Source organism: Tauraco erythrolophus, chromosome 9, assembly GCF_009769465.1.
Source record: "Tauraco erythrolophus isolate bTauEry1 chromosome 9, bTauEry1.pri, whole genome shotgun sequence".
NCBI lineage: Eukaryota > Metazoa > Chordata > Aves > Musophagiformes > Musophagidae > Tauraco > Tauraco erythrolophus.
In genome coordinates this window covers 23,848,121-23,874,866 of record NC_141473.1, presented here as the reverse complement: position 1 = coordinate 23,874,866, position 26,746 = coordinate 23,848,121, and the positions used below count along the sequence as shown (strand labels likewise).

General features: G+C 45.6%; 1 protein-coding gene across 1 annotated transcript in view; it reads left to right on the top strand.

Moving 5' to 3' along the window:
* The first annotated feature begins 303 nt into the window (after window positions 1-303).
* The window catches only part of SYNPO2L (synaptopodin 2 like), a 35,415-nt gene continuing 8,972 nt past the window's right edge, over window positions 304-26,746 (top strand). Inside the window, exons 1-3 of the mRNA XM_086616690.1 lie at window positions 304-408; window positions 14,147-14,298; window positions 17,095-17,756. Of these exons, the coding sequence (XP_086472816.1) occupies window positions 304-408; window positions 14,147-14,298; window positions 17,095-17,756 (919 nt within the window). The remainder of the gene's footprint in view (window positions 409-14,146; window positions 14,299-17,094; window positions 17,757-26,746) is intronic.

Here is a 26,746-nt window from a genome sequence, read left to right as displayed (position 1 = left end):
AGGGTGAGATTGACATGACACGTGTGTGGGACAACTCTGGCCCCTTACCAAGAGCAGAATCAAATGTCTAATCATAGGCAGAGCAGCAGCTGAGAGTCCAGAAGAGCAGGGAAGGCTGGGCTTGACAGTCTCAACTCTCCTCTTGTGTGTGTGTGAACTTCAAGGAGAAAGTGAACAGAGGGCCTTTTGGCGGACCGGGGAATAGTCGTGAGAATTGTGGAGATGGGAGTAGAAGATACGACCTGTTAAGAACTGGAGTCTGTTTTGAAGTTGGGAAGACAAAATATCCAAAGTGAAGAAATCATGGGAGCTGAAGAAGAAATGCTCATCACTCTGTCTGGAGGTGCCCCCTGGGGCTTCCGGCTGCAAGGGGGTTCAGAGCAGAAAAGACCCCTTCAAGTGTCAAAGGTAGGACCTCGAGATGTGAACTGTGAGGGCAGAGGTGTTCTGTTGAACTCAGATATCCCTACCGAGTCAGGTATCTCTCACTACCGCTAAGGAATGCAGGAACTCCTTACTGTGGCAGCAGATCTTAAAAGGAAAACTTGGGTGGAATGGTCAGGCAGGATGTGGGGTGGGATACAGGTCCTGAAATAGATGCTACTGAGGTAGAGACAAGTGTCAGGTGAAGACTTGCTTCAGTGCAGGTCCGTACAGCTTTCACCAGTTGTCAGCAGAGATGCAACCATAGTGACGGTGCAGGTAAAAGGTATCAAATATGGAAGCTTCAGCACTTGTGTAAGACATACAACTAAAGAAAAAATAATTTAAAGTGAAGCAACAAAAGCCATGTTTGTAATTCAATCCAACTGTCCCTAACAGTTCAGTTCTATATTCCAGCTTTCAAAATAGATGCTCATTTCTTATGGTCTCTTTGGTTGGTGAAACTTTCTCAGTATTGTCTCAAGTGAGTATTTTCATGCTCTAAACAGCAAATATTGGTTCCATTTCAAGAATTAAAGAGAAGCAGTTGTTTGGATGGCAGATGAAATAATAAAAAAGGAATAAACATGAACCTTGAGTTGCACTCCTTTTGATAAACAGCTGTTACTGTTCTCTTTTCATAAAGCATACTGAGTAGCTTAAAAATTAGGAAAAGAAGTCCTCTGTTTATTAAGCTCATAACAGCTGCATTAGCCTTGACACAATGATATCTTGGGATGTCTCACTGGAAGGCGCCCAGCAGCAGGAATGAAAAAATGCTGTGCCCAGCTCCTTCTGCTTCCTTAAGCAGGCTGCGCCTCTGACAGAGAATTTTAAAATGAAATGTTCTGTGTCGTTTGGCTCACCCCAGGTCAAGGAGTATTTGTAACTTCTGCCAAATGGTTTGGAATCCCATAGCTTGGCCCTGAAGTGGATGTTTCTTACATAGAGAAAGATGATTTTTCTCCAGGAAAACAACTTCTGCACATACAGAGCTTCAGGTGCTGAAGAGAAAATCAATATCATTGAAGCAGGTATCTGGCATCAGTGGTTGTTAGGAAAATGGGATTTTCAGTGGCCACATAAACTCTGTAGAGTCTAGGCTATTCTGTTGACTTTTGTTTTTCCCCCAATAGACAAGAAACTGGGACTGAAGAGAGAAGAGATACTGTGTCTTATAATGATTAGTCAGGACTAAACAGCGGCAAGAACTGGCCATTACCCAGGCTAAGTTGCACCTTAAGATGAATGGAATATTGCTCAAGGATTAGTAGCACTTCCAGAAAGGTATTAACTAGAAGTAGCTCTCACCCAGAACTAGGTGTCATACCTTAAGTCTAACAAGACAAATATATATATATATTTTACAATACTTGGATATTGCATAAAAAAATAGTTATGGAAAATATAATTGATGCAAATCCATTTGAGGCTTAAAGTATACGCCACTCTTCAAGCAGAACTTTGATTTTATAATTATCATTTTGGGCTATTATTGTCCAGAATTTAATGACCACACATATGCACTTTCTTAAAGGCAACACCGTTTAAACAGCCTCCAAAGAAAGGATTTACAGACCCTTACTGGGAACCGAGTAAGATCATATCTGTATGTAAACTGCTTAGAAGAGAATAAACCCCCAGGAGTCGTAGAGTAACCTAACTGTCATCCTCTTACTGTGCAGAAAGCAGAAGTTTGAATCTCAGTTTTCAGCTCTTTAAGTTTAAAGATCAACTCTTCATTCTTCTGCAGTTAGGATTCTGCTATTGACACCAGCAGGATGAAGTCTGGGCCAAAATGCTGCCTGCAAAGCATCTTCCAAAACTCTAACATCATTAGCACTGTCCATTTGGATATTTTGGGAGCCAAAGATGGAAATGGTCCCATCGCTAAAGACGCCTGACCAGGGATTGCGGCCACAGGATATAGCATGGAGAAACAGGACAGTATTCTGTAGTAGTCTGTTTCTCTATTAGTTTGTTGGAGCTGAGACTCATGTAGATGAGCAATTCGCTCTGTTCGGCCTCCATCCAGAATGCCAGTGCCATTGGGCAGCACTGGGAAGTGTGGTCAGAGGGAGGTGTCACTGAGATTGAGCCTGCCTAGCAGAGGTAAGGTCAAATAGCAACACAGTGTTCATTAGTACGGTGAAGAATGTGTTGTGTGTGTAAGGAAAGACAGATTAGATAAATGAGAGAGTCTATTAGTGAGCTGATTGCTGTCAGAGAAAGAGAAGTGTTCATATGGGACCAGGAAAACTTTGGCTTAGCAGAACAGAAATATTAGCACTTTGGTTCTTACAGCAAAACCTATTTGGACAGAATGAGGAAGGACAGAACAGGAACATGGATGAATCTGGAGAAAATGTGATAGGAAGTACAGATGTGAATATCCAATAGGTGCCAGGAGATAATTGAGTGGATACAGTTAGTGTCTCAGGGGTCTGCTATATGGTTTCTTTTTTCTTCTTTTTTTTTTTTGAGACGATATGGTATTTAATGACATTAGAATGTTTTCAGCGTTATTCTCTATCCTCTTCAAATACATAGGTGGGCCTCTACTTGATTGTTCTGTCATAAGCTTTTCACACTGATGACTTAAATTATTGGCTTTTTCAAGTTGCAGCTAACTCAGAGTGTACAGTGAGCATACCATCTACCTTCTACTACCTTGTAGTGCAAGGTATTCAACTGGCCACAACTAAATAAAGTAAATGAACATGTTGGAAGTGGGGTGTGAACTCATTTTTCTACAGACCAAAAGGATGCATAGCTGTAGTTTAAACCATTTGACCAAGCAAGGGATCAATTCTAAACCTCGGTCCAGCCAACACAGAGGGGTCGAAGAGCAGCTGGATCTTCACGTGCTGGATCCAGCTGCCACAGAGCTTCTGTGCCATCTGACTCCCTGTGGGTTAAGGGTTCAGGGACATGCTTAGAGCAAAATGCTGCAATTATATACCTTGTGGACAGCCTGGGCCATACATAACTAGCTGCGTGTTCAAGTAACCTTACGGAGCCAAACCAGCTCTGCCTGCCTCAGGATCAGGGAAACACACATTGCTTCTTTCAAGCAGTGCTCAGTGGATATTGAGGAAAAAGCTCAAATTTAAATAGCACAAGCAAGACTGAAATGTTAGTATTAACACTAGCTAACTATATGGTTCCAGATCTGTAACTGCAAATGTCCATTCCTTTAATCTTAAACTTGCCTACAAGAGCACATACTGACTATTTTGTTCCATTCAAACAATAATTTGCAGTGTCTGGGTGCTAAAAATGTCTGATGTGTATACGAAAGGGGTACCATAAAAATTCAGTCTCATGAAAACAGATACTGTAAGAGCAGAGTGTGAGACAAAAGAAGAAGTAAAAGAAAATTTATTACTGTCTGGGAAGCCCTCAGTGAGAAAGAATAGATGATTTTTAAATTAAGGTTGTATTAAAATATCAATTGAGTAATGAGTAAGCTGAAAGAACAGCAGACATTGATATGCTCAGCAGGCAGATACGCAGCAGGATCAAACATCAACAGAGGACATGAATATTTCTGCAGAAATTAGGAAGGAGTGGAATATAGAGAACTAGAGAAACAAATAAAGGGGAAAATAAAGAGTAAAGAACCCAAGAAGGAAAAGAAAATCCCCATTTTGTTCTTAGTTACAGCAACGTCCTTTTAACTGAAATTAGTCGAACTACTGTGCATTCATATTTGGCTTATTGTGATTCCTAATGAATCTTTTATCCAGTGAAGCAGATAAAGTATAGTGGAATTTTACACTACCCCTTACCAAAATAAAGCTGGCATGGTACAGCTCAATAGCTGTGGTGCACATGGCAACCCAACCCAACAAATCTTTGGCCAGAAACAGTCATCAGGAAAGAAAGGAAAAAAGCATAAAAGCAAGTAACAAAAAGCATCCATAGATGGCAAGATTTTTATTTTAGAAAGGCTGAAGGAAAAATACATGGTGCTGACATGTACAGCGTTCCTTGCAAGAAGAAGCTATAAATCATGAGAAAGTTCACTCATTCTAAAAAGAGAGTAAGGGTGAACAATACCATCAGGTTCCTCGAGGATTTCTTTGCAATAAGGATATGTGCATCAAATGAACTTGAAACTAAGCAAAATGTAAAATAGCTAATCTGAGCAAAGTCACAAGACAGGACATAAGCATTAAGCTCATAATCAACCAAAGTAGAAACATAACATGGAACTACATTAGGAAAGTAATTTTTATGGAGATGAACAGTGCAGCTTTTAGTTGGTGCAAGTGCTTGCAAAGCTGACTTTACAGATCCTGTTGCAAACCAAGGTTTATTCCATGAGAGGGAAACCCAGTTACTCACTATACAAAGCAAGGAAGGCATTTGCACCTCTAGCTAGTCTAGTGCATTAGTAATACTGAAGAAATAAGTGGAAACTGGAGGCTTTCCAGCTGGTACTGATAGTAGAGGAGAAAGACCTTGGTGTATTATGGCATCACAAGAGGATAATGAGCCAGCAAAATGATGCATCTCTGAAAAAAAGGCATACAGAAACAAATAATCCTCAGGTAACCATATCTAACAGATAGGAAAGTACTGATGTTACTGTCTAATGCACAAGTGGGAATTCACTGGAAATATCATCTCACCTGTGGAGCCAGCTGCTTCCAAGAAAAATGAATTTAAGGTGGATCACCTATAGAGAAGGAAGGGAGGAGAGAAGGCTTCTTTCACCTAGTGAAAGGTTGAAAAATAATAATCACTGTCTACAAATAGATGTTGGGCGAGTACCAGCAGCCCTGTTCAAATATAGGACAACATGTCACCGATCAAATGTGCACAAAACAAATAACCAGGGAGGTTCAGCAAAAACTTTCCGATCTAGAAAATAATTGAAAACCTTTTGCAATCAGTTTGTGAACTGGAGTAAACAATATGGTATCTGAAACAACAGAGGATTGGCCTTGATAACTCGAGAGGCTCCTTTCAGTTCCCTGTTTGGTACCAATAGTCTGCAGTAACAGAGTGAATTGTTTGGAGAAGCAGTGACACAGGATTGTATAGCTTCTAAATTAAGAGCTGTTGTTCATTACAACCTCCTTTTTACCTCTTTCTCACATATCTCCACTTTCTCCTGTATGTTTCTCTGCTGACAATTCACTGTTTCTTCTGTCTCCTCTGCCAGCTATCCTCGCTGCCTGTATGCCGTGCTGCTGGTCTCGGTGACCCATGGCCTGGCTGCTCTGTCCCCTTCACCTTTGCTCATGTGACATTATTCCTACTGGAGGCTGCTAGCTCTAACCCAAATAGGTCTGATGGCTTCCAGATTTGCAACCACTCTCCCCGTTGCCATGAAAGGTTTGCAGCCTGTTCTTTACCTGTTTTCACAAACATTTACTGTCGCACCTAAAAAAGCACTGCTGGCAGCCTAGTCTATAGCAGTCACTAATGCTGGAGGGCCGAGCATGTCTGCTAGCACTATGGGAGGAGTGCCTCAAGCAGCTTTGGGAGTGCTCCTGGACATGTTTTATAGCCTGTCGGCGCTGAGGCAGGTGCCACCCTTGGCTGCTGGTGCAGGCTGCAGCGCTGGTGGAACTTTCCAAGGAGCAGCTGGGCCTGGCAGTCGCTGCGTGCCAGTAAAATGTGGGGGGCTCCAGGGCTGCTGTCTGGCCGAGAAGCTGCAAGCTCTGCACAGCGCTGGGGCAGCAGTGAGCAAGGTGCAGAGCTTGGAAGGGGAGCTCTGCCCTTCCTTCCCAGCAGAGATGTGGGGATGGGACCTCCAGTACAATTATAAGAAGGCGGCCTAAACAGAAAACCGTATTATCAGCGTTGCAAATCACCATTGCTGATTGTAGCAGCTAATGATCTGGTTCACAGTTCCTTGTGCCTCACTGGGGCTTGAAGCTATCTGCAAGGGAAGTAACCTTACACAGGAATTCCCTCCCGAATCAAGTACAGAGAGCAGACTGTGTGGATGGACTGGGTTGGTGGTTATGCCATTCTCTCTTACTATTACAATCTTGATTTATACTTTATGTGTATTTTCAGATAATCTTTAACCATTTGTTGAACTATTCCTTTCTCAGTGCCCAAGCCGCTTCATTCTGTGTTTTTTCTTTGCTCGCTTCCTACCTTCCCTCAAAAGGACACGAGGCAATCACGCCTGTGACAAAGCGTGATGTTGGCTCCTGGTCTTTCACAAGTTACTATCCTGAATGGATTCTCCTCTGCCCTGTGAGCACAGCTGTGCTTCCCTGTGCTTTTTGCTTCCACAAGTTGTCTAAGACTTCTGTTTGAAGGACACTGCTAGAAAAGCTTTCCGTCTCCTTCTTGCAGAGGTGAAGAGTCTGGACAGGGTCGTCTTTATGTCCTATTTGCCCATTAGCAGGCTGGAGTCCTGGAAGAATCTCTTGACAGATGACTATCAGCACTCGCAGTGAAACCATACAAGCTACATCTGCACCTGATGCATTAAATGTACCTGGGACCACTCTCTGGCACTGGTGCTAGATGCTACAGAGTGAAATGAAGCCCAGAAATTAACCTGTTCTCCCAAACATGATGGCCGCATGCAAGCTGCCCACAGGCAGCAGCTTTGGGAATGGTCTGTTCTAGCATCCAGACTGTGCCTGGGGATTGTTCTGGAGAGCATTAGCTGGCCTGAGCCAAAGATGTGCCAAGGATCATTTCAACAGCTTAATGCTACTGGCAATTGTGGTCCAGAGCCCAGGTTCATTCGCTGGCATCGTTCAACTTGCTACTTGCTAGAACTACTGAATAAATCTATGAAGGCTGAGCCTTGTTTTTCATGCACGTTCATACCTACAAGATGCTACAAAGATGCTGCAAGGGGCATCCAAAGTTCCCCTGGAATCCTTCAAGTGAATACTTCAGGTGAATGGGATACTTGTCCAATCCGTACCTGTGGCTGATCTTATCCTGCCTGCTGCAGAACAGTAGTGCTTATCCTCCTCAGACCATTGCTGAGAGGCTCTCTCAGGGTTAGTGAGTGCTGTGTTTTGGTACAGTAACCCACACTTGAAAATATGACAAATGCTATGTACAATAACTTTTGGCAAACATAAGTGGTATTTTTGTCTTGGATTGTATCTTCATTCTATCAAAATAATAGTAGGTAGCTCTTCTTCTAGTTTGCCCTCTCTCAGCATAAATACTGTGGAGGCATATTATACTTAAGACTGCTGCTGTTAACAATTGGTAGCAGCTGAAAAGAGTCTTCTGTTCTGACTAAGGGTTTTATTCCGGCCTCGCATATCCTTAGTGTCCTCTAGAGCACAGTACCAGCATGCAGTGCTAAGGGTGAGAACATCTTGTTCTGGAGGACTGAAACCATGTCTCTGGATGACTCTGCCCTGTGTTCAAGGCGCTCTCATTCCTTCTGTCCCAGTTCAGTACCTACCCCTGTAAAGAGACATTTTGGTGGCTAGATTTGCTTCTGAGCTCTTATTCTCTTAGATTTTGATCCTAAAATCTCTTATGTCAAAAGGAGCAAGGCTGAGCTTCTAGAAAAGGACCTACATGGGACATGCATGTTTCTTCTGAATACTCAATTCCTTTTGTCCCAGCAGCTAGATGTGGGCACATAGACTCTTGCTTTTTGACAAATTTATCTGTTCCTTCTAAATCCTTGATTCATATAAAAACCCCTTGGTATCCTGCTGTTTACTCTGTTGAGAGTAAAATGCTTATCAAATACTTTTAGTATCTATTCTAGTACACGTAGCATTATTCCTTGTCATTGTTATTACACTTCACTCACTTTTCAGCTAATCTCCCATCAAGTAGCAAAAAGCCATGGAGATAAAGCCTCTTTTTATCTACCTGCAGCAGCTCTGGCTAGATAACTGTTCCCAGCAACAAGCCCTGTGCAAAGAAGATGGATTCTCTGAGGTTGTTTTCTCTTCCCCTCCTTGTATTATCATGACAAAATGCTCTTTTTAAGGCACTTGGTTTCAACAGAGAGAGAAAACTGTCAACCCCTGGTTGCTTGCATTTGTTTTTTTATCAGCTTGTACCCCCTGGTATGAATCAGAGTTAAGTCCAGTGCACTGAAGAGGTTGTGCTCCCTTTCCCACATTGGGATATCAATATCCCCCTCACCAGTACACCCTAGGCAGTAACATATTACAGTAGTCTTGTGTGCACTTAACTGATTGGCCAGCACTGGCATCCTCTGCCACTACCAAGTTTCATCTCTAAACCCCTTGCCCAGAAGCCACCCAAGTCTGTCCTGCCACTCAAGATGCCTTCTTTCACCATTCCCCCTTGCTGTGTTCATCCCAGAAAGTGTGTGTTCTCTCCCTTCTTTCTCTATACAAAGACTGCCTAATTAAGCTTCACTGTGGGTGACCTGGTCTGCAGAGACACTGAACCTACTTTACCAAGAGGCGAGTCATCCAGTGACACCTCTTAAACAGGAGTACAGTGTTTGGTCAGGAAGTTATTGGAACTAAATAGAAAAGTGCAGTTTTAATGGTTAGTGTAATTATAATGGATTAGAGTAAACATTCTCCTGTAAAATAGCTTCCAGTAAAAATATGGCATTGTCATGAAGATGTGATGTTATTCACATACTTAAAGCATAAAAAAATCCAGTATCTTACTGGATCCCTGTGTTCAGGTGGGCAGCTGAGACAAAGAAAATTTAAGAGGCAGAGTAAAAGACTGTTGAAAAACATCCTCATTTCCAGGCTCTGGTCATTTATGGCTCACAGTCTGAGTGTTTTCTCCAAGGTCACATAAAAAAATCATCCAGGTCTCCTGAATCCCACTCTAGTGCTTCTGCCACAGGGATGTCCATCCTTGCACAAGTAAAGATTAGGCCCTGGCCTTGGAGGAAAAACAAGCTGTTCTAGCAACCAAAATGATGTCAACGCAGATGTTCAGAAAGAAGAAGAGATGGAGGGTGTTTGTTTCTGCTCTTGCATTTAGCAACTACTGCGTTTGTGGTTTGGCTGAGCAGGAAGTTCTAGGAGGAGCAGACCCAAATGCTGGTTGACTCCTGCCAGAGTTCATTCTCTTTTGGTAATGCTTTATACTGCTTTATACTACAACAAGGCAGTTCTTGCCTCTCCATGCGAACCCTGTGACAGGACTACATTTCACATAAGGCTGGGAATGAAATTTAAACACTGCCAGGTTGCCAGGGAGTGTTGGACCCCATGGCACTGCAGCTGCTGAGGGAAGAGGGGCAGCTATGTGATGAGAGATGCAAACAGAGAGTCAAAGAGGCATTGGATGCGAAGATGGATTGTATTCAGTATACAATCCTGACTTTGCCTGAGTTTTCTAGGTTGCTGCTGGAAAGATTTTAGGAGATTAGGGGAAGACTGAAGATGTAATTTGTCTTCCTTCCTTATAGACTGAGCTTTTGCAATGAGAGGAGGTGGGAGGTGCCTTGGGGAGGCAATGGGGAAGAAGGCATGAACATATTACAGCTTATTCCTGAAAGGCACTGCAGACCACTTCTGATTACCCACAGCAAATCTCCTTTCCTACAAAGTAGTGCTGGCCAGCAGGGAGGGTGATTGCAAAGTTTCAAGACAGGTTCCCTGGGCTGTACTCGGGCAGAATGTGAAGCCACTGCATTACTATCAGGATTACTCTATTCTTAGCATCCCAGCTTGTGTTCACCCCCCACATACCACTATCTAAATATAGTCCCTATTGAAGGACAGATGCTGCCAGCTTGCATCTGACCCCCTCCTCTCTTGCATTCTGTTCCCAAAAGCTAGGCCGAATTCCCCCAAGACACATCCAATAATCAGCACATCCTTTTGTCTCTCCAGAGCTGTACAAGGAACCTTGCACTGTACTGTTAAAGCCAGATCCGAGACGTGGCCTTCCTGGCCTCTCCTAGCACTGGCCTTCCCTTCAACACCTTTTCTTCTTCCTTTTCTCCTCATTTGTTGCTTTCACTCTTTTCCTTTTTTCTCCTCAGCTGCTTCTGTCCTTTCCCTCCTGTCTGATTCAATATGATCAATGAGAGGAAGAGGACAGAGTAATGAAAGAAAACATGCTTATGTATGTGCATGTACGTAGGTGCTGCAGGCACCCAAACCGCTCTTACAAGAGCTCTTTTGTCACAACAGAAGTCCTGCTGAGAGAGCAGTGGGGTGGACAATTTGCTGAGTAAATGTGTTTGATTACTTTATCATTCCAGTTTTCCACACTGATTTGTATTTCCAGTAGCATGAATCAGTAAGGCCCTGAAACTGGGATTCCCTAAACTCGCTGAAATCTAAACAGGACATTCCTCCCATGCGAGCAAAGGTGTGCCATGGGGGAGTGTGCCCACTGAGGCACGGGATGGTACGTGTAACAGATGGTTAGTTGCAAGAGGCTCAGAGAATTTGTGGGGTTCCCCCCACAAAAGGAGAGGTCAATGCTCGTAGTATGTGCTAGGAGGTGGGACTCTGCAATCCCCCAGGGCCAGCTCTGGGGCTAGCCCTGACGACTTGTCAGTCCCTCAGTGCCGCCTCTCACTCGTACAAGAAAGCTCTCCAACGATCTGCTGCAGTAAGCAGAGAGGACTTCTCTTTGAAATGCCGCTTTTCCCATCCTTTCCCATCTCTTCAGAACAGCTGCTGAGTGACAACTTCCAACCTGTCTGCAGCCTAAGCCGAAGCTCCCCGTTAGTGACGCTTCATGTGGCTCGCTGGGTGCCCAGGAGAGGGCATCTCTTGGACATGGGGAGCAAGCGGCTGAGCCTGCGGGCAGCCTGACCTTCAGGGCAGGCAGCGAGCCTGGCCTTCGGGCTGGGCAGCCACCCTGCCCGGGGGCCTCAGAGGCCCAGTGCTGCCCTCGCTGTGAGCGAGACAGGCAGGCTGTGGCTTCTCTTTAAAGGTCTCCACAGCACTGTGCTGGCAGTCATATAAAAATTGGCAACCTTGGGCTGGTCTCTGTCCAGAGGCTCTCTGGACTCTGGCACACTGCACCCAGCTGACATGGTTGTGGATTAAATCCTGTTCTTTTCTGTATGGCGTGCTTTCTTCCTTCTCTTCCTGCACAGTCCGCTTTCGCCTTTAACCGCTTTGCTTTCCTCCCAGGCAAATGCAGTGGGGTAGGTGTTTGTCATTAAAATGAAGCTGTGGCTAGTTTGTTTCCCTCTGCTCTGAGAAGCAGATTCATAAACTTCCAGGGAGGGATTTATAAACCTGTGTGAGCCTGACAGCCAGGAACATTTACGTGCTATTTTCAGACTCTTTACGTCTCTTCCTGCACTGGAAGAGACTTGATCCTATTTTCCCAAGGAGGAATGGAGACAGAGGAGTCCGCTCCTGGATTGCAGAGCTAGTTTGCCGGCTCCCATAACAGGACTGAAGTAACTATAGTTGCTTTAGTGCATGGGTCCTCTGCCACCTTGGTAAAGTCTGAGCACAGACCAAACCAGAGCCAGCATCTTTACTAACCACAAAAGAAACGCATTGCCTGCTCACATTGCTCAGCCCACATGGGGCAGCTTGCGTCTCACCAGCCTACTCTCATCTAAAGGCGCCTGAAGCAGCATCAGGCGGTGTCGTGAGCACAGCCTGACCCTCCCTGCTTGGGAATCCCAAACACTTGCCTGCAAAGTCCTGCAGTACTGTGGGACTAGAAGATTGCAGGAAACTTACTGGCTCTGCTCTGGGTGGTCACCAGCCCACATCCAGTTGGTTTCTATGAGCATGGAGGAGTACAATGGGATGTGAGGAATGCTGTGAGCACCTGCTGACAGCCTTTAACCCGCAGTCCTCTCACTCTGTAACTGGGAGAGATACTCAGCAAGTGTGTTCCCCTCCAGTACTGAGCACCAAGCACTTGGCCATGGAGCAGCAGTTGGCCTTTTGGGGAATACCAGAAGGAGATTCTCCTTCTAACCTCTCTTCAACTTCCTGACTCTGCATTAGCTGCTGTGTCGGTAGGCAGCACTGGAAAGTGTCTGCTCTCTCTTTCAGTTAACAGCTGCACCTTGAAGGAGTATCAGGAAGCAGCATTTATACTGTAACAGCAGAAAAGTTGTTCTTCAGCAGTAGTTCATTACAGACCCACACGTTCTCATTCCAGGCTTGTATTAACAAGGAGGGAGATAAAGGACTAAAACGGCAGAGGCTGATGGATGTGGCAGCTGGGATGAGCCAGTTCCTATTTTAAGCGTGCAGGCAAAATTTGGGGTCAAGCTGGAGAGGGTACAGAGTGATAAAGTGCCAGCGAACACACAAACAACTCGGGTCATAGCCCTCCCCTTTCCATCTTCTTCCTCAGCATCTCTCAGTCCTGCTGACAGGCTGACCTGGGAGGAGTGCTGCTCTTGCCTGCTCACCACGAGCCAGCAGAGCCGAGCCCTAGGCATGCACACACTCCATACATGTGGAGAGCCTGGGCCCTGAGACCAGCCAGCTATGCCACTGGACCTCCTCAGGGCTCCAGCTCTCTCCTTTCCTGCTGCCCTCCTGCCCCTGCGAGAACAATGGCAGGGCACCAGTCCTCTCACATCCACTTCTCTTTCCTGGGGCTGCCATGGGAGTGCGGGTAAAGTAGCTTGTGCGATTTTATAGCTGAGTCTGGTTGCTCGGGCAGCAAGACTATAAGGTGTGGGAGAAGGTGCCCTGCTGTGTATTGCCTCTCTGCAGGGATCTGCCGCGGTTTGTTCACTGCACCTTCTGTTAAACAGCTCTGCACTGATTTGTCTCTCACTTAACTGCAATAGCTGAAGAAATATTCTAGAAGCATCTACAAATCCAGCGTATTACTACCTTGGGCCTGATTTGCCCTGACCCAGTGTTTTTGCCTGGCTATTCTTTTTTGTGCAAAAGGAGTGCACTATGGGTGCCAAGCTGTCCTACAAGACTATCCCATTGCCTATATGGGAGAGGTCTGTGGTTTTGGGCTGAGTGAGCATTTGGTTTGCTTGCTTGCCCTAACAGAAAGGCTAGGCTGGGATGGGGGTTTCAGTAAGAAGTTTAACTGGTGGGTGATAGAACAAAAGGGAGAGGAAACACTTGGTGTAAGATGGCCATGAGAGGCTAGATCTAGGAACTAGCCTGGAACTAGAGACCCAGACTCCGTTCTCAGACACAGCAATGCATATCCTGCACAGCTCCTGTTAAGGCTAAAGATCTACTCCAAGTTTACACTTGTGTAACAGGACACCATATGGCCTGATGCGGATGTCCAGAAATATATTGGCCAAAGCCAATAAAGCAGGAATGCTTGACAGCAGGAAGTGCCTTGAAGCCACCATCACTTCCCAATGTCAGCTTTCCTGAGGATGGTACCTGCATGGGCTCTGTGTGAGTGAAAGAGGTCACACCAAGGAAGCACAGTAGCAGCATACAGAAAGACACAGAGTCATGTACAGGGATAGTCTGGAAAAAGTTCCTGTTCCCTCTCTGAAACACAGACTCCCTAAGCAACTTAGGAGACAGAGGAAGAGAGGAGAAGAGCATGTAGGTGCTCTTGAGTATTTCCTCTGCACTGAGGGAGTTGAATTGGGTTGGTCATCAGGTCAGGCCTATGCTCAGCACAGTGACTCTTGGACTTAACAAGAATACTGAGACCGAAAGGCACAGCCAGGGCTCACCCAAGAGGACTGGTCCTCCACCCTGGCAGCACAGTAGCCTTGTTTTATTCTATCAGGGACGGGACAATAGAAGGGCCAGCAGAAGACAAGTAACTGAACTAAATAGCTGCTGTTCTTCCCTTCATCCTTATCCTCTCTCATCTGCTTTTCCAGATCCGAAAGAGAAGCAAAGCGTGCCGTGGAGGCCTGTGGGAAAATGATGTGCTAGTATCTATCAACGGGAAATCATGTGCTGGCCTCTCCCATGCAACTGCCATGCAGATCATCGACTCCTCCAATGGCATGCTTAACATCCGTGTGAAAAGGTAACCTGGTCCCAAGTGCTGATGCTGTGACAGTGCAGGCAGCAGGGCAGCTTCATCCAGCACAGCAGCTATCTGCGCTTAGCAGAAAGAAGGCAGGTTTCTCCATACAGCATGGTGCGCTAAGAGGACTTCCCCATGGCTAATGTGTGGCCATCCAAAAGTTTTGCACTGTCTCGGTGCTGCTCTCCAGAGTGCCTGGCCCTGGGGCTGAAGTGACCCCAGACCTCCCTGCCCCTGCACCTCAGGCTGGAGGGAAATGTTTGCAATGTGAGGGCTACGCTGCAAAGAATGAGCAATTTAGGCTCCAAGCAAGCAGATGTCATAGGGCTGTTCACCTCCGCAATTAACAGAGACTTCATTTCATTCTGGGTAGGTAACTGTTCTGTAGAAATGGATTTGACTACACATTGGGTAATTGAGCTAAGACAAGATTACCTGAGTATTTACTACAACAGTCCATTGCAGTCCGAAAAGGTAGGAACCCGTTTCCACAGAGGTGTGTAGCTGAGTCTCATTTGCAGGAAGAGATATCTCTGGCAAAGTCTTTAGTCCAGCAGAATACTGGAGACCAGGCTCACATTTAAGCACAGAAACGGTCCCAGTAATGTCCCTGGTTCTACCTGTGCTAAAACTAACCCGTGCCTCAGCGCATGCTGGATGAGGCCCAAGCTGTAAATGAATCATATAAAGACGAAGGCATAAAAGCTGTGTGAGATCCCAGCTAGTCTACACTACTGCCAAAACAGGTGTCACCCTCAGGACATAAGGCCCTCGTGCAGGGTGCTGGGAGATGTGACTTTTACAGCCCTGAAAAGACAGAGCACTGTGAGCAGTGGGGAAGGAGAGCCACGCTGGTTGCTGGAGTTTGTAACGCAGGGGCAGAGGTGGGCAGTGCTCAGAGAAGGAAAGCCTGATCATGTAGGGTCTTCCCCTTGGCTTCAGGGAAAGCGCCGGTGCCTTCTGATGTACTCACCCCATATTTTAGCTGTGATTAAGTGGGATGAGTGAGCCCTGCACAAGATGTCCAGAATAGCTCCTGGTCCCTTGCCAAGGCCTTATCTCACCCTTTGGAGCCTATTTGCAGCCAACAGGTGCCTGGGCAAATTCCAACGAGCCAAAATCAGCACACTTTGAATTAGCAAAGTGACAAAGGCAGGCTTCTCAGAGCCCTCTGGGAGCCAACATTGGATGGTTTGGAAATAACCAGTTGCCTTCATCTTGAGGTAGTGGAAAATTCATCAAATACTGCCTTCTGATGATCACATCTCTATTCCCACTTCATATTTATATTCCCACAGAAAACACCAATCCGTCCCATTCAGAAAGGAGAGGTAGCTGGATGACTCTGGAGTATGCAAGGTCATATGTGTATTTCTGTCATTGCGGGGTGTGTGTGAAGAGAGAGAGAAAGGGAGGGAGGGAGGAAGAGAGATTGTGACCTGACAGTGCAGAACAAGCCATAACGCTTTTCAGTTATCTGGTCAAGTATTTCAAGAAAAGGAAGGACTGCTCTGTTTTGCTTGGGGAGCTTTGAGTTCTCCCAGTGAGAGAGGGAACTCCCTAGTGAGAGTTCATAATAACAACTATTATTAAAAAATAAGCTCTCAGAGAAATTGTCCCACCCTTGGCTTCCACAAAGGTTTGCACTTGACATGAGTACAAATTTTTCACAGTTTAGAATTGTGATCCAAGTCATGAATTCCACAGCTTTACAAATGCAATGCTGTCTGCCTGGCTTCCCAGTATGCATGCTCAGAAGGCAAATACTTAGGGCTCCTTTATAACTCTAACAAGCCCTGGTGACTCTGGCAAGGGAAGGAAGAAGATCCCTGCCCCATCTGAGTGGTCTGGAGTCAGACTGCCATTGAAATCCAGACTCACTCTTGAGGAGAGGGAGGACAGAGGTGGCTCTTTTCCCATCAGCATAGCCAGTTCGCCCTCCCTCTGGCAGTCAGCAATCGGGCTGACTGCCCCAGTCTGCCGTGCCCCTACTCTAGTTGTCCTTCCAGCTGACTTACAGGCTAGAATATGCTGTGTCTAAGCCAAAGATGAATGCCACCATGGATTGGGCTGGCTGGCATGACTGCAGTATGGTTGTCAAAACTCAGGCACTGGTTGCTAGCTTGAGAAGCAGTCCCACAGCAAGCAGGCCACACATCAGCGTGGACTCCTACCAGAGGATAGCAGAGTCCTATCTCCAAAAAACGCTCAGGCCTTTTTCTCCTAAGTGTTTGCTGTTTACTCCCACATAGAGGTCAGGGCAAACAAACAGCACTGCCTTCTTTGTTTGGAGCCCACTCTGAACTAAAGCAGTTTGGGGGTGCTGGGATCCGCAGAGCTGACACAGCTCCACAGTGCAGTCCCAGCTGCAGGAGAAGCTGAAGTGCAGTGTGGTGGCTGAGGCATCACCCTTTCCCCCCTGGCAAGCAGCAGGCTGTAGGGGTATGTCCCACTGTCCTAGGGAATGCTTGCTATGCAGGAATTCACCTCCCCAGGAGAAATGCCTGGGGAGCTGATTAACCTGGCTCTGTAGATTTTTATGCTCTCAGGGCATTCTGATTTTCATATATTTAACACCTGGTTTTCAAAGAGTCATGAAGCAGAAAATCAGGATGAAAGCCGTAGCTGATGTCAGAGGTGAGTCTGCTCTTGGTGTCTGCACTTCAGGTGTCTGTACCACCTGAAAGACACCTGAAACACCAGCTCAATCCTTACCCCTCTTTCACATGTGGGGGTTTCCTTCGAGCTTAGCCCCACCAACAAGACCTCACTCACCGCTTTTCCTTCTCCCTGCAGGATAGTTGGTGGGGACCAGACCGGCCCACGGCTCCAGCGCTCCCCTTCTCCAGGGCAGCGAGTGCTCTCCCCGCCATCCCCACTCAGCCCCCCAGTGCAGCTACTCAGTACTGAACCGGCACGAGCTCCGGCCGCCACACAGCCCTCGCAGCCACGGAGATTGCAGAGGAACCTGGAGAGCCTCACCTCCCCGCCGGACAGTGAGGCCTACTATGGCGAGACAGACAGTGATGCTGACAATGTGGCTCAGGAGAAGCACCGCCGGGCTCGCAAGAAGACCCCACGCTCCCCGCCCGACAGCACCACCAGCAAGGTGGATGCGCCTCAGGATGAGGTGTCCCTGTCGGAACAGAGTGGCTACGAGAGCATGCCAGAGGCTGCTGCGCAGGGGGGACCTGAGGTGGCCAGCTCCGGAGGGGTGGCCAAGAGGGAGATTACCTGCCTGCCTGGCAGCCGCACCGACACGCCATTCTCGGAAAGTGAGGGACAGTTGCAGCCACCGTCAGCAGAGGGACGGGAGCCTTCTCCAGAGGCGATGCTCCTGCCCCATGCAACCAAGGCTATCCGAGCAGAACGCCATCTCATCCCCATGGTGGGGCCAGTGGAGCACCCAGTTGACGAAGACCTGACCACCACATATGCAGAGAAAGCCAAGCAGGCCAGTAAGTCCTCTGACCGTGCCACTCATCCATGCCCTCTTCCTATGCTGGATCTCCTTCCAAAAGCCTCATTCCTGCAAACATCAAGTGGGTTAGCTCCTCTAGCTTAATAAGAAGCAGAGTCAAGTCAGACCTACAGGGACCGGGGCTTCCTATTACAGCTTTGGTACTGGGGTCTACCTCATCCAAGATGTCCCAGGGAACAGATGAGAGAAAGGATATGGGATCTGAGTCACTCATAGAAGCTCTTGCCACACAACCAGCTGTGCTCTAGCACCTATATATGCTGGAAACAGGATGCAGATCATTGGTTTCTTCAAGACTTTAGGCTGAAGAAAACTCAGGGAAATGAGGCTGTCAGGAAAAAAGTTGGGGGCTAAATTTCCCAGGCCTGGTCTTTCAGAGATCTCACAGCAGCTCAGTTTGCTCCTTGGCTATCTGCGTGTCAAAGCACAGGGCATTGATTCCGAGGGGCTCTCGAGGAGCACCTTCTTCAGCTCAGCTCTCCATGATCACAGAGGCATGTAGGATTACACATGATTAAGGACCAAGCAGAGATAATTTTCAGTCAGCATAGCCTTAAAAGAGTGTTGTCAGGAGCTCATTTATTTCTCTCACCCTGTCAAGCTCAGGGAGGGACTTGTCTAGATGGACTTTCAGAGGATATTTTCTTTGCAGGCATTTATCGCAGCAAGGGTGTCCATGCCTGACAGCAGCTGGTGAGCCCTGGTAGAATTTATCACTTTTTAGGTATTGGCAGTGGAGGGCTGCCAGCAAGGACAGGCAGGAGCTGGTGAATCAGCTGTTGGAGCAGTTCCTTGTAGTGGGACCCCTACTTGTCAAGACCTGTCCAGGTGGAATAAAGTACTGAAAAATGTAGTGTAGTACATGGGTGATGGACTTGAAGTGACCTTAATTGTAAATATCTTTCCTGGTTTCTGCTACACACGGAGTATTTCAAACCCAAACACAAAGGCAGAGCAAGATGTTACCTGACTTCACAGTTGTGATCTATCCAATAATATTAATAACGAGGCAATCAAACACTTGTTTTCATATGAGTACCTCAGTATGATTGACTAATTTACACTTCTCTGAGCTTAGAAATAAAGCAGGTTTTAGAAAAGAGATTAGCTGGGGGACAGAATGTGAAACTGAGACACAGAAATGTTACTAGATTGAACGAGAAATAAAGCACACAGATTCTAATTCTGATTCTCTGCTCCAAATGCTAGACATTTTTCCCCAGACCAGATAATATTGCAAGGCAATTGTTAAGCCTCTCTTTTGTCTTTTCCTAGGGCTAAACATTCCTTTATCTATTCTGCCTAAGGGACCCTATAGAGGTAACTTTCAAATCTAGGCTGCTTCCATCAGGCAGGGCACTGTCTTACTGCTCTGCCCTGTGCTGAGAGGACAAACTCGGTTGGGTCCCTTATGTCAGGCCCTGCTAGGCAGTACAACTGACCTGATGCCTTGTACTATTTCTTTCTAGTCTTTAGCACTCTCCTTAGGATAGAAAAGAAAGTAGCAATTTCAGCCTTCCTGAGGATGAAGCTATTTTCTCCCCCTTGGAATAACGTACAAGCATGAGGTGAATGTTGAGAAAGGCATGTTCAGCTGCTCCCTGCCATCTGATAGTCCTAGCAGTGCATGAGCAATTGCTTTACATCAAGACTTATTTCCATGGACAGTGTCAGTACAGAAGGCTCCCAGGAAAGCCATGTATTTAATGCAGAGCATTTCTGATGGCAAAATAATATCCCATGGTGGAAGGTGATGCAACTCTATTGCCAGCTAGAGGTAGAGTTCCCAGAAGCACTGCAGACTGAGATAATATTTTATTCTCCTATTACCCCTCCACCACTTACCCCCTTTCTGGATTATGCTTGGCCATGGGTGTCCTTATGTAAGCCATGGATGGCAACTCACATAGCCAGCTTGGCCTTTTCTTAGGTTAGGAATCTTGGCAGTAAATGTGAAGGCAAAACTCTATGTCCTGATCATGTTGGAGCACAGCAGCAATTAAAACAAAAGTCATGAACAGCAGCCGGTAACTCCATGAAGGAAGGAAGCAAGGAAGGAAGAGGGACGGAATGTGTTCATTATGTGGTGAACGGAGCTAAGGAACACCTATACCTGGGATAAACAGGGGAGGATGTGGGACGGCTGAGCTGCTCTAGCTCCGTGGAGAAGCTGCCTGCAGAGAAGCTATTGGCATGGGAGGCAAATGGTATAGCATCTCTTGCCAGAAAGATGTAGCCTTGGCAAGGATGTTTGGGCATGCATTGGTTCAGCCCTGCCGCTGCTCCAGGCTCCCACAGAGCCAGCAGAGTTTAAAGCTCTGTTTCTCTGCCTTTCCTTAGCAATACCCACAGCACAGTAGCCTACTCTGGGACATAGAGATTCCTGGGTTTTGCTAAACAGGAATGCAAAATCAAGCTCATTGTTTAGAAGCTAGGCAAGTTTTTTAAATCGGAGTTAACTATGGTAGGTGACTTGGATGATCAGTCATGGGAGCCTGGGGCTTGAGATATATGCAGTAGATGTTTAAGGACCATTCTGACTACCTAGTCAGACGTCTGCCTTTTGGAGCACTATCTATCTAAAAATATTCCCAGTGCATCTGCTCAGCACATCCTCCTTGCCTTGCCATGGCCTTCTCCATTATAGCTCCCACCACTGCACCATGAGAATGTGAAAAGCTCCTTTTTGTTTGTTGGCACTGTTACCCAGATGGTTCCTCACCTTTTCTTTCTAGAATGTAAGCATTTCTCGTGCCTGCTCTGATGTTTTCTCAAATTTTGGGGGTGTTTCTCTTGTCCTTTGTATTCCTTCTTTCCAACTTTTCACTGTCATTTTTAAGCTACAGAGACTTTCTCCCTTTCCCACCTGTCCCTGCACCTCAGGCAAACAGAATTACAGGTACAGTATTTCTAGATGACTGTCTAGAAACAGCAAATTTCTAGATGAATAATTGAAATCCCTGTACAAGAACAGAGATGCATAATTCTTTTGCCCACCACCAAGAGTAGCAACTGATACTCTTCACAGCTCTGTTGCCCTGCAGGGATCTCAGTAAGACTGCTGTCGCCTGTCAGCTCTTGAGATCTGTAGCTCTGCTTTTTATTTCCTATCTCTAGAGCTTTTGTAGACCTTTGTCCTCACCACATGCTTTCCATAGCTCTGAGCTTTCCAGATCATAGACAAGTTTATTCAGCCCTCCTACTTTCCCTTTTCTGTATGATTTTCCTTTGTTTCTGATGTCGTTAGCAAATCTGACCTGCACTGACTGTATACTGCCCTCAAGGTCATCCATGAAACTAGGAAATACTTCCCATATTTCCTCACCATCTTTCCTAGTCTCACCATGATGGGTGATTCATGCTCTGATTGTTATTGATTCGTTTTCTCTTAATGTTCATCTCATTGACCTTTCTTCAGTACATGTATTTTTTTTTGCATCAACTCCACCAACTCCTGGTAACTACAGCTGCTTTCCCTGCCTTTGCTAAGAGGATTCAAACCACGCTGCGATTGCCGGAGGTGACACTGCTGTCTAACACCTGCTTTGCACTGTAGTAACACAGGAGCAAATGGAGCTCACTTATTTACACTAGGCAAGGATTTGACTCTGGGAGCAGAGCACAGTGTGGTGGCAAGTACCAAGAGCCCAAGATGAGGATTTAGCAGTGGGTGGGGTGGAGCAAAATAAGCGCAGGGAAGAGGGGGCAGCAGCTGATGGTGCCATCTCACGATGCCCTGCATGTCGTCAGCTGGTGAGCTGTGCCTCTCCTTCCCCAGCAAAGATACAAGGCCTTAGAGCTCCTTAGAGAGGCAACAGCCCTTGCAGCAACAAGCAACAGCTCCTTGCAAAGTTCCTGCCCTTTCATAATTTGCACATTGATATTAGCTGATTTTTTCCAATCTGGGGGATGAGCATGTACATCATCCTAGCCCTCCACAGGACATGACTAGGACATGCCTGCTCAAAAACCACTCAGAGCATTGCTGATGCAGACAAGTGGGGAAGTGTGGGAAGCCACACACCGTCCAAATGTGGGGAACTTGCCCTGCAAGTAATAGGACTTCAGTCTTTATTGCTACACTCTGGCTGCTCTGCACCCTGGTGTTTTGCTCAGTGGGGCAAGAGAACAGCCAGCAAATAGGGACTCTTTGCTGTACTTTGAAGGAACTACAGGAGAGCATTCATACTTGTGAATAGCCAGTATTTTGCCTAATCTGAAGAAACAGAAGTACAAATTTGTTTCCTTCCCACTAAACCAGTAACTTGCTCTCTTTAAAGAGGTGATTAATCCCTGAGGAAACTGGGGATCTTTAGGGCCTCAGTTTGTCATCAAAGTAAAGGGCCAAGCCACATCCCTCCCTGAGATGATTTCTGTGCTGCTTGGACAGTGCAGAAGGAAAGAAAGAGATAACAAGACAGAAAACACAAATAAAAAATCTGAATGAGTTTCAGGAGGTTAGTGGAAAGCAGGAGCTTGTGGCTGGGAGAATCAGACTATAGTTGTCACGAGTAATTGCTAGTGAGGTTCTTTGGTTCCCCATGGCTCCTGCAGTGCCCTTCCAGAGGCTTGGGATCCATCTGTAGCCAGGGCTGCTTCTCCTCAGCCACCTGTGCTCTCTAAGGTGCACTATATTTTCACACCCATCCTAAATCATCTCCCAGGGACAATGGTCTCAGGCTTTCTCACAACTGGAAATACGCTAGCAGAAGACAGACCTACCGTCTAGTCCTAACTTGCTATCACACTGTAGGAATTTGTTTCAGTGCAAGAAGTGCTTCAAAACATCTCAATTTAAACTTATCCATTGGACTATTTTTAGTTCCTAGGACTCAAGAGCCTCTCCATGTACGGTACAGGAAGGAAGGGAAAAATGGGTGGGGAAATTTCCTTCTCTGCTTTATATGGGCCTGGCTGCCTGTGCAGAGTCATCAAAGTTATTACATTCCGTATCAGAAAAGGAAATCCTTCTTGTTTAAAGCGGATGTACAGCAGCATCACTTGACGAGATGGGATGCTTATTTATAAGTGGCCTATTCATTGGAGGGTCATACAGATTGCCTCTTCTAAGAGTGACTGCAGTCACATTTCTCTGTAGAGAGGGTGAGTGCAGCAAGCCATCTATCAGCCTATTACAATTGGTATAGGCCACAGGAGCTGTGAACAAGATAAAGTACCTGCATAGCAGTATGAACTTACTGCACCACATTTTCTACTCGCCTCTCAGCTTTGACAGTTGTGACTAATGATCACAGTTATGTGGCTATCAGGCTAACTTCCTGGTTTTGCCATTCACTGCAGTCTAGAAGACCAAAAGCTGTAGGATAATAGTCAACTGTCTCCATCCTACCTGCTTTAAAGTAGAATAGAAAAGCATTCTGCACAGATTAGGAGATTAAAATTGATTGCCTGAGCTATTGATCTTACAGGAAGTCTGTTCCTAGCAGTATGAAGCAACGCTGAATAACCCTTGGCCCTTGCTACTCAGTGAGCAGCCAACCGCTAGGAAAACAAGGACAACAGCCTCCATGGTTGAAATAGAGATAGAGAGTCTGATCTCACTTCAGCATGCATTAAACTGGAAATTGTCTCCACTTGGGAATCAATTTACATGCACTGGTGTATGCAGTCAAGTTTTATGTCTGCTTAAGAATATCCCACTTAGTAACTAACATTCAGTTTTGAATTCTCTGCAGCTTGGAAGACATTTGTTAAAGACGACAACAGTGAGATAAACACTGTGCATCTGGAGCTCTCTTCCTCCAGTTTTAGGCTTGAGTATGGCATTTGAGTTTATGTCTTCGGTTTATGTTCTATCGAAGGCACAGAGGTGATATTTTCAGGTTAATGTATTAACTGTTTGGGCAGAAGACATTATAAACTGGTGTTGTCTGTCTTGGCTAGTGTGGATGAATTTGTCATTCTTTCTCGAGCAATCTCAGAAATTGTCACAAGTAATTGGTGATCTTCCCCACGTATTCTTATTGGAGACTTCCAGCATCATTCCCTCGGGGCGTAGCTCTTGTCCAGCATTTCAGTGCAGATGCTGTGGGTTGCAGCACTGGAAGTAAAGCTGATAGAGCTCTGCTCTGCTTCTCCTTTGTACCTCACTGCTGTCCTGCTGCCCCAGAGCCTGACAGACAGATGGATTTAGCTGAACACGTATTAGTGCAAGATAAATCTAGCTGCATATAGAATTTTCTGGGAGAGGAAAGATCTCTAGTATTTGAAGATGTTTGGAGAAAAGCTGTATGTATTCCCTGAAATGAAAAGGTATATACTCTCTTTTGTCCTAGTATTTCCACTGTACGAGATACTATTTTGAGCATCTTTTTTAAACTTTCAGTTACTCAGGCATTATTTCTGTATGTTACTATTGTCAGTGGAAGGACTCTGATCCTGGGTCACAGTTCTTCAGACATGGTCAGAGGTCATTCATCATCCTGCTGCTGGTGAAAGTGCCAACAGTTCTCTTCTGAGCTCATGCTTCCATGGTCCTTGCAGAGCCCCAGCTAGTGATTTTTCAGAATGTGCTGCCACACATTTTAAGTTAACATAGCCTGTCCTTGCACATGCACTTCTGGAGTGACTTAGGATGTGTAAGGCTGAAGGGGAACAATGGGATGAAGCCAAAATTTTGCCAGTAATTCAGATCTCAAGGGGATTAAAGCAATAATTACACTGCAACAACTAAAAGTATAACCTCATAGACTATCAGACAAGCTGATAGTTTCTAGGTTCCAGGATTTTGAGAGCTTAGTTGAAAGAAATCGCAATACAAACAGGCAACGGGAATCCCTCTCGCTGTGAAATGTTGTTCCCATCAGTTCTGAAAGAGATATGGGACTTCCTGACAAAGTTGGGACAAGTCTGCTCAGAGACAACACTGAAATGAGACAAAGAGATAGTGATAGGGAAGGGAGAGGCATAAAAGGACGATGCGTAAAAGGACTTTGACAAGAGGTTATTAAACAACAGAGTTGTTGCTCAACAAAAGCGAGAGAAAATTTTATCTAGGAAGGAGAAAACTGTCAACCTGACAAATATCATTCTTCAGTTTCACTTAAATCCATTGTAGGAAGGGAGGTCAGTTTGTTGTGAAATCTGTAAAGCTTCACTGTCATCAGTGTATCTACCACTTATGTTAACCAAGAATCTAGCCCTTTGTAGAAAAGAAATAGTATCACAAACAGGGGCAAGTAGATTCAGCATATCTTGATACACTGACTGCACTGAAAGGACAAGGCTGAATCATATTCTCTGTAAAGGTGGAATGTAAGGAATTAGTGAAAATTGTATCAGAATGGCTCTCAGTCTTTGATAAATACCCTGGAATAATCAGAAGGGTCTCGGGGAAAGAGATCAAGAACAGCACCCTTCTTACAGACACAGGGATAAGAAAAAAAAAAAGTTTAGCTTCAGTTAGGTGAACGAAGTAGCTCTTTTGAGCTCACTTTGTAGAAAACAAAATGATCAGTAAAAACAACATGGACTAATAAAAACTAGAAAACGAGATAGTCTTTGACCTGTTCAGTAAGATAACACTTTGTGGCTAAAGAAATAAGGTGGACACAGTATATGCTGGCTTCTGTAAGATATCTGATATGATTCCACATGACTACCAATGAGAGAAATATGGATGAGATGGGACTACTGTAAGGTGACTGCACAATTGGCTAAGAATAGAACAGAAAACATAACTATTAATGGCTCATGATGTCAGATTAGCTAACTGGCTAAGTTGGTAGTAGTGTTTCACTGGGCTTCTGAATCTAACAGGACTACCTCTATATTTTCACTCATGGAGCTTTAAACACTAACATATGTCAATCAAATGTCCTCTCCACCTCAATGTTATATGACTGGCGAGGAGACAGATGATTAAAAATCCCAACCCTCCTCTCTTCTGTCAGTGGATCTTGTCCTCTGGCTGCATCTAGGCAGAACAGGCACCCCACAGCCCCGAAACTGCTACTGTTCAGAACTGGGACCCAGCTGGGACACCTTGCAGCTTTTCTCTGGTCTTTCTTCCCAGAGAAACCCAGGTGTGTGGGCAACACGGTGGAGGGAGGTGAGTAACTTGGACTGAGGAGCTCAGAAGTGTTTCTAGGTACACAACTATTGTCTTCATATCTGCTTTTTCAACTGCAAACTCTTGCTAGCAAAGCTTTTAAATTTTTTGTTTCTCTTGAGTGTGTTGTACCTAGCAAGCAGTAACAGGAAATAGCAATGATACCTTTTTTAATGGATGGCCTGAGGATTCAGTGGAGATTGCTGTGTATTAATCGGCAGATGACATAAGGCATGTAAGGTATACAGTTATCTTGTGAAAGGCTGGATTTTCAAATGTAGTAGGAGCTTGACTGGTTGCAGAAAAGGACTAAAATCAGTTGGATAACAAGAATATATGACAAGTGCTACAGGATTAATGAGGTCCACAGACACAGATGGTGAGCATATGCTTATCTGTATTACTAGAGAGTGGATGCTGGAAACACTGAAGGACAAAGAGAAGATGAATCAGTGGTATCCTGCTGTCAGACATTAAGCAATTTTGTGAGCAGCAGAATGAACAGATCCTGGTGTCCTTTTAATTTATGTCTTGTGTTTGATATATCAGTCTCTCATGTCTAGTAAAATGCAGATCTGTCTGATATCTCTCACATTCAAAATGAGAACTCTTAGTCTCTCTGTTGCGTGTGTTCTTCAGCTTTTGATGCCTAATTAAGACTGCATTCAGGCTTCCTGCTTCCTACGGTGGGGTCTGCCTCCTCTGTCGAGCCACCTATTCATGTAAACTTGTAGGAGTGTTTTATCTTTGTGCCTTTAGATTCTGAAAATTAGCAAATGGGCTCAAAAGCTATTAGGATGAAACAGGTAAGATGGAAAGACATGCAGCATGACTGCATAAACCTTTCTTAGGAAATCGGCCTAAACCCGCAAAAGCCAGGTTCACTACTGCATTCA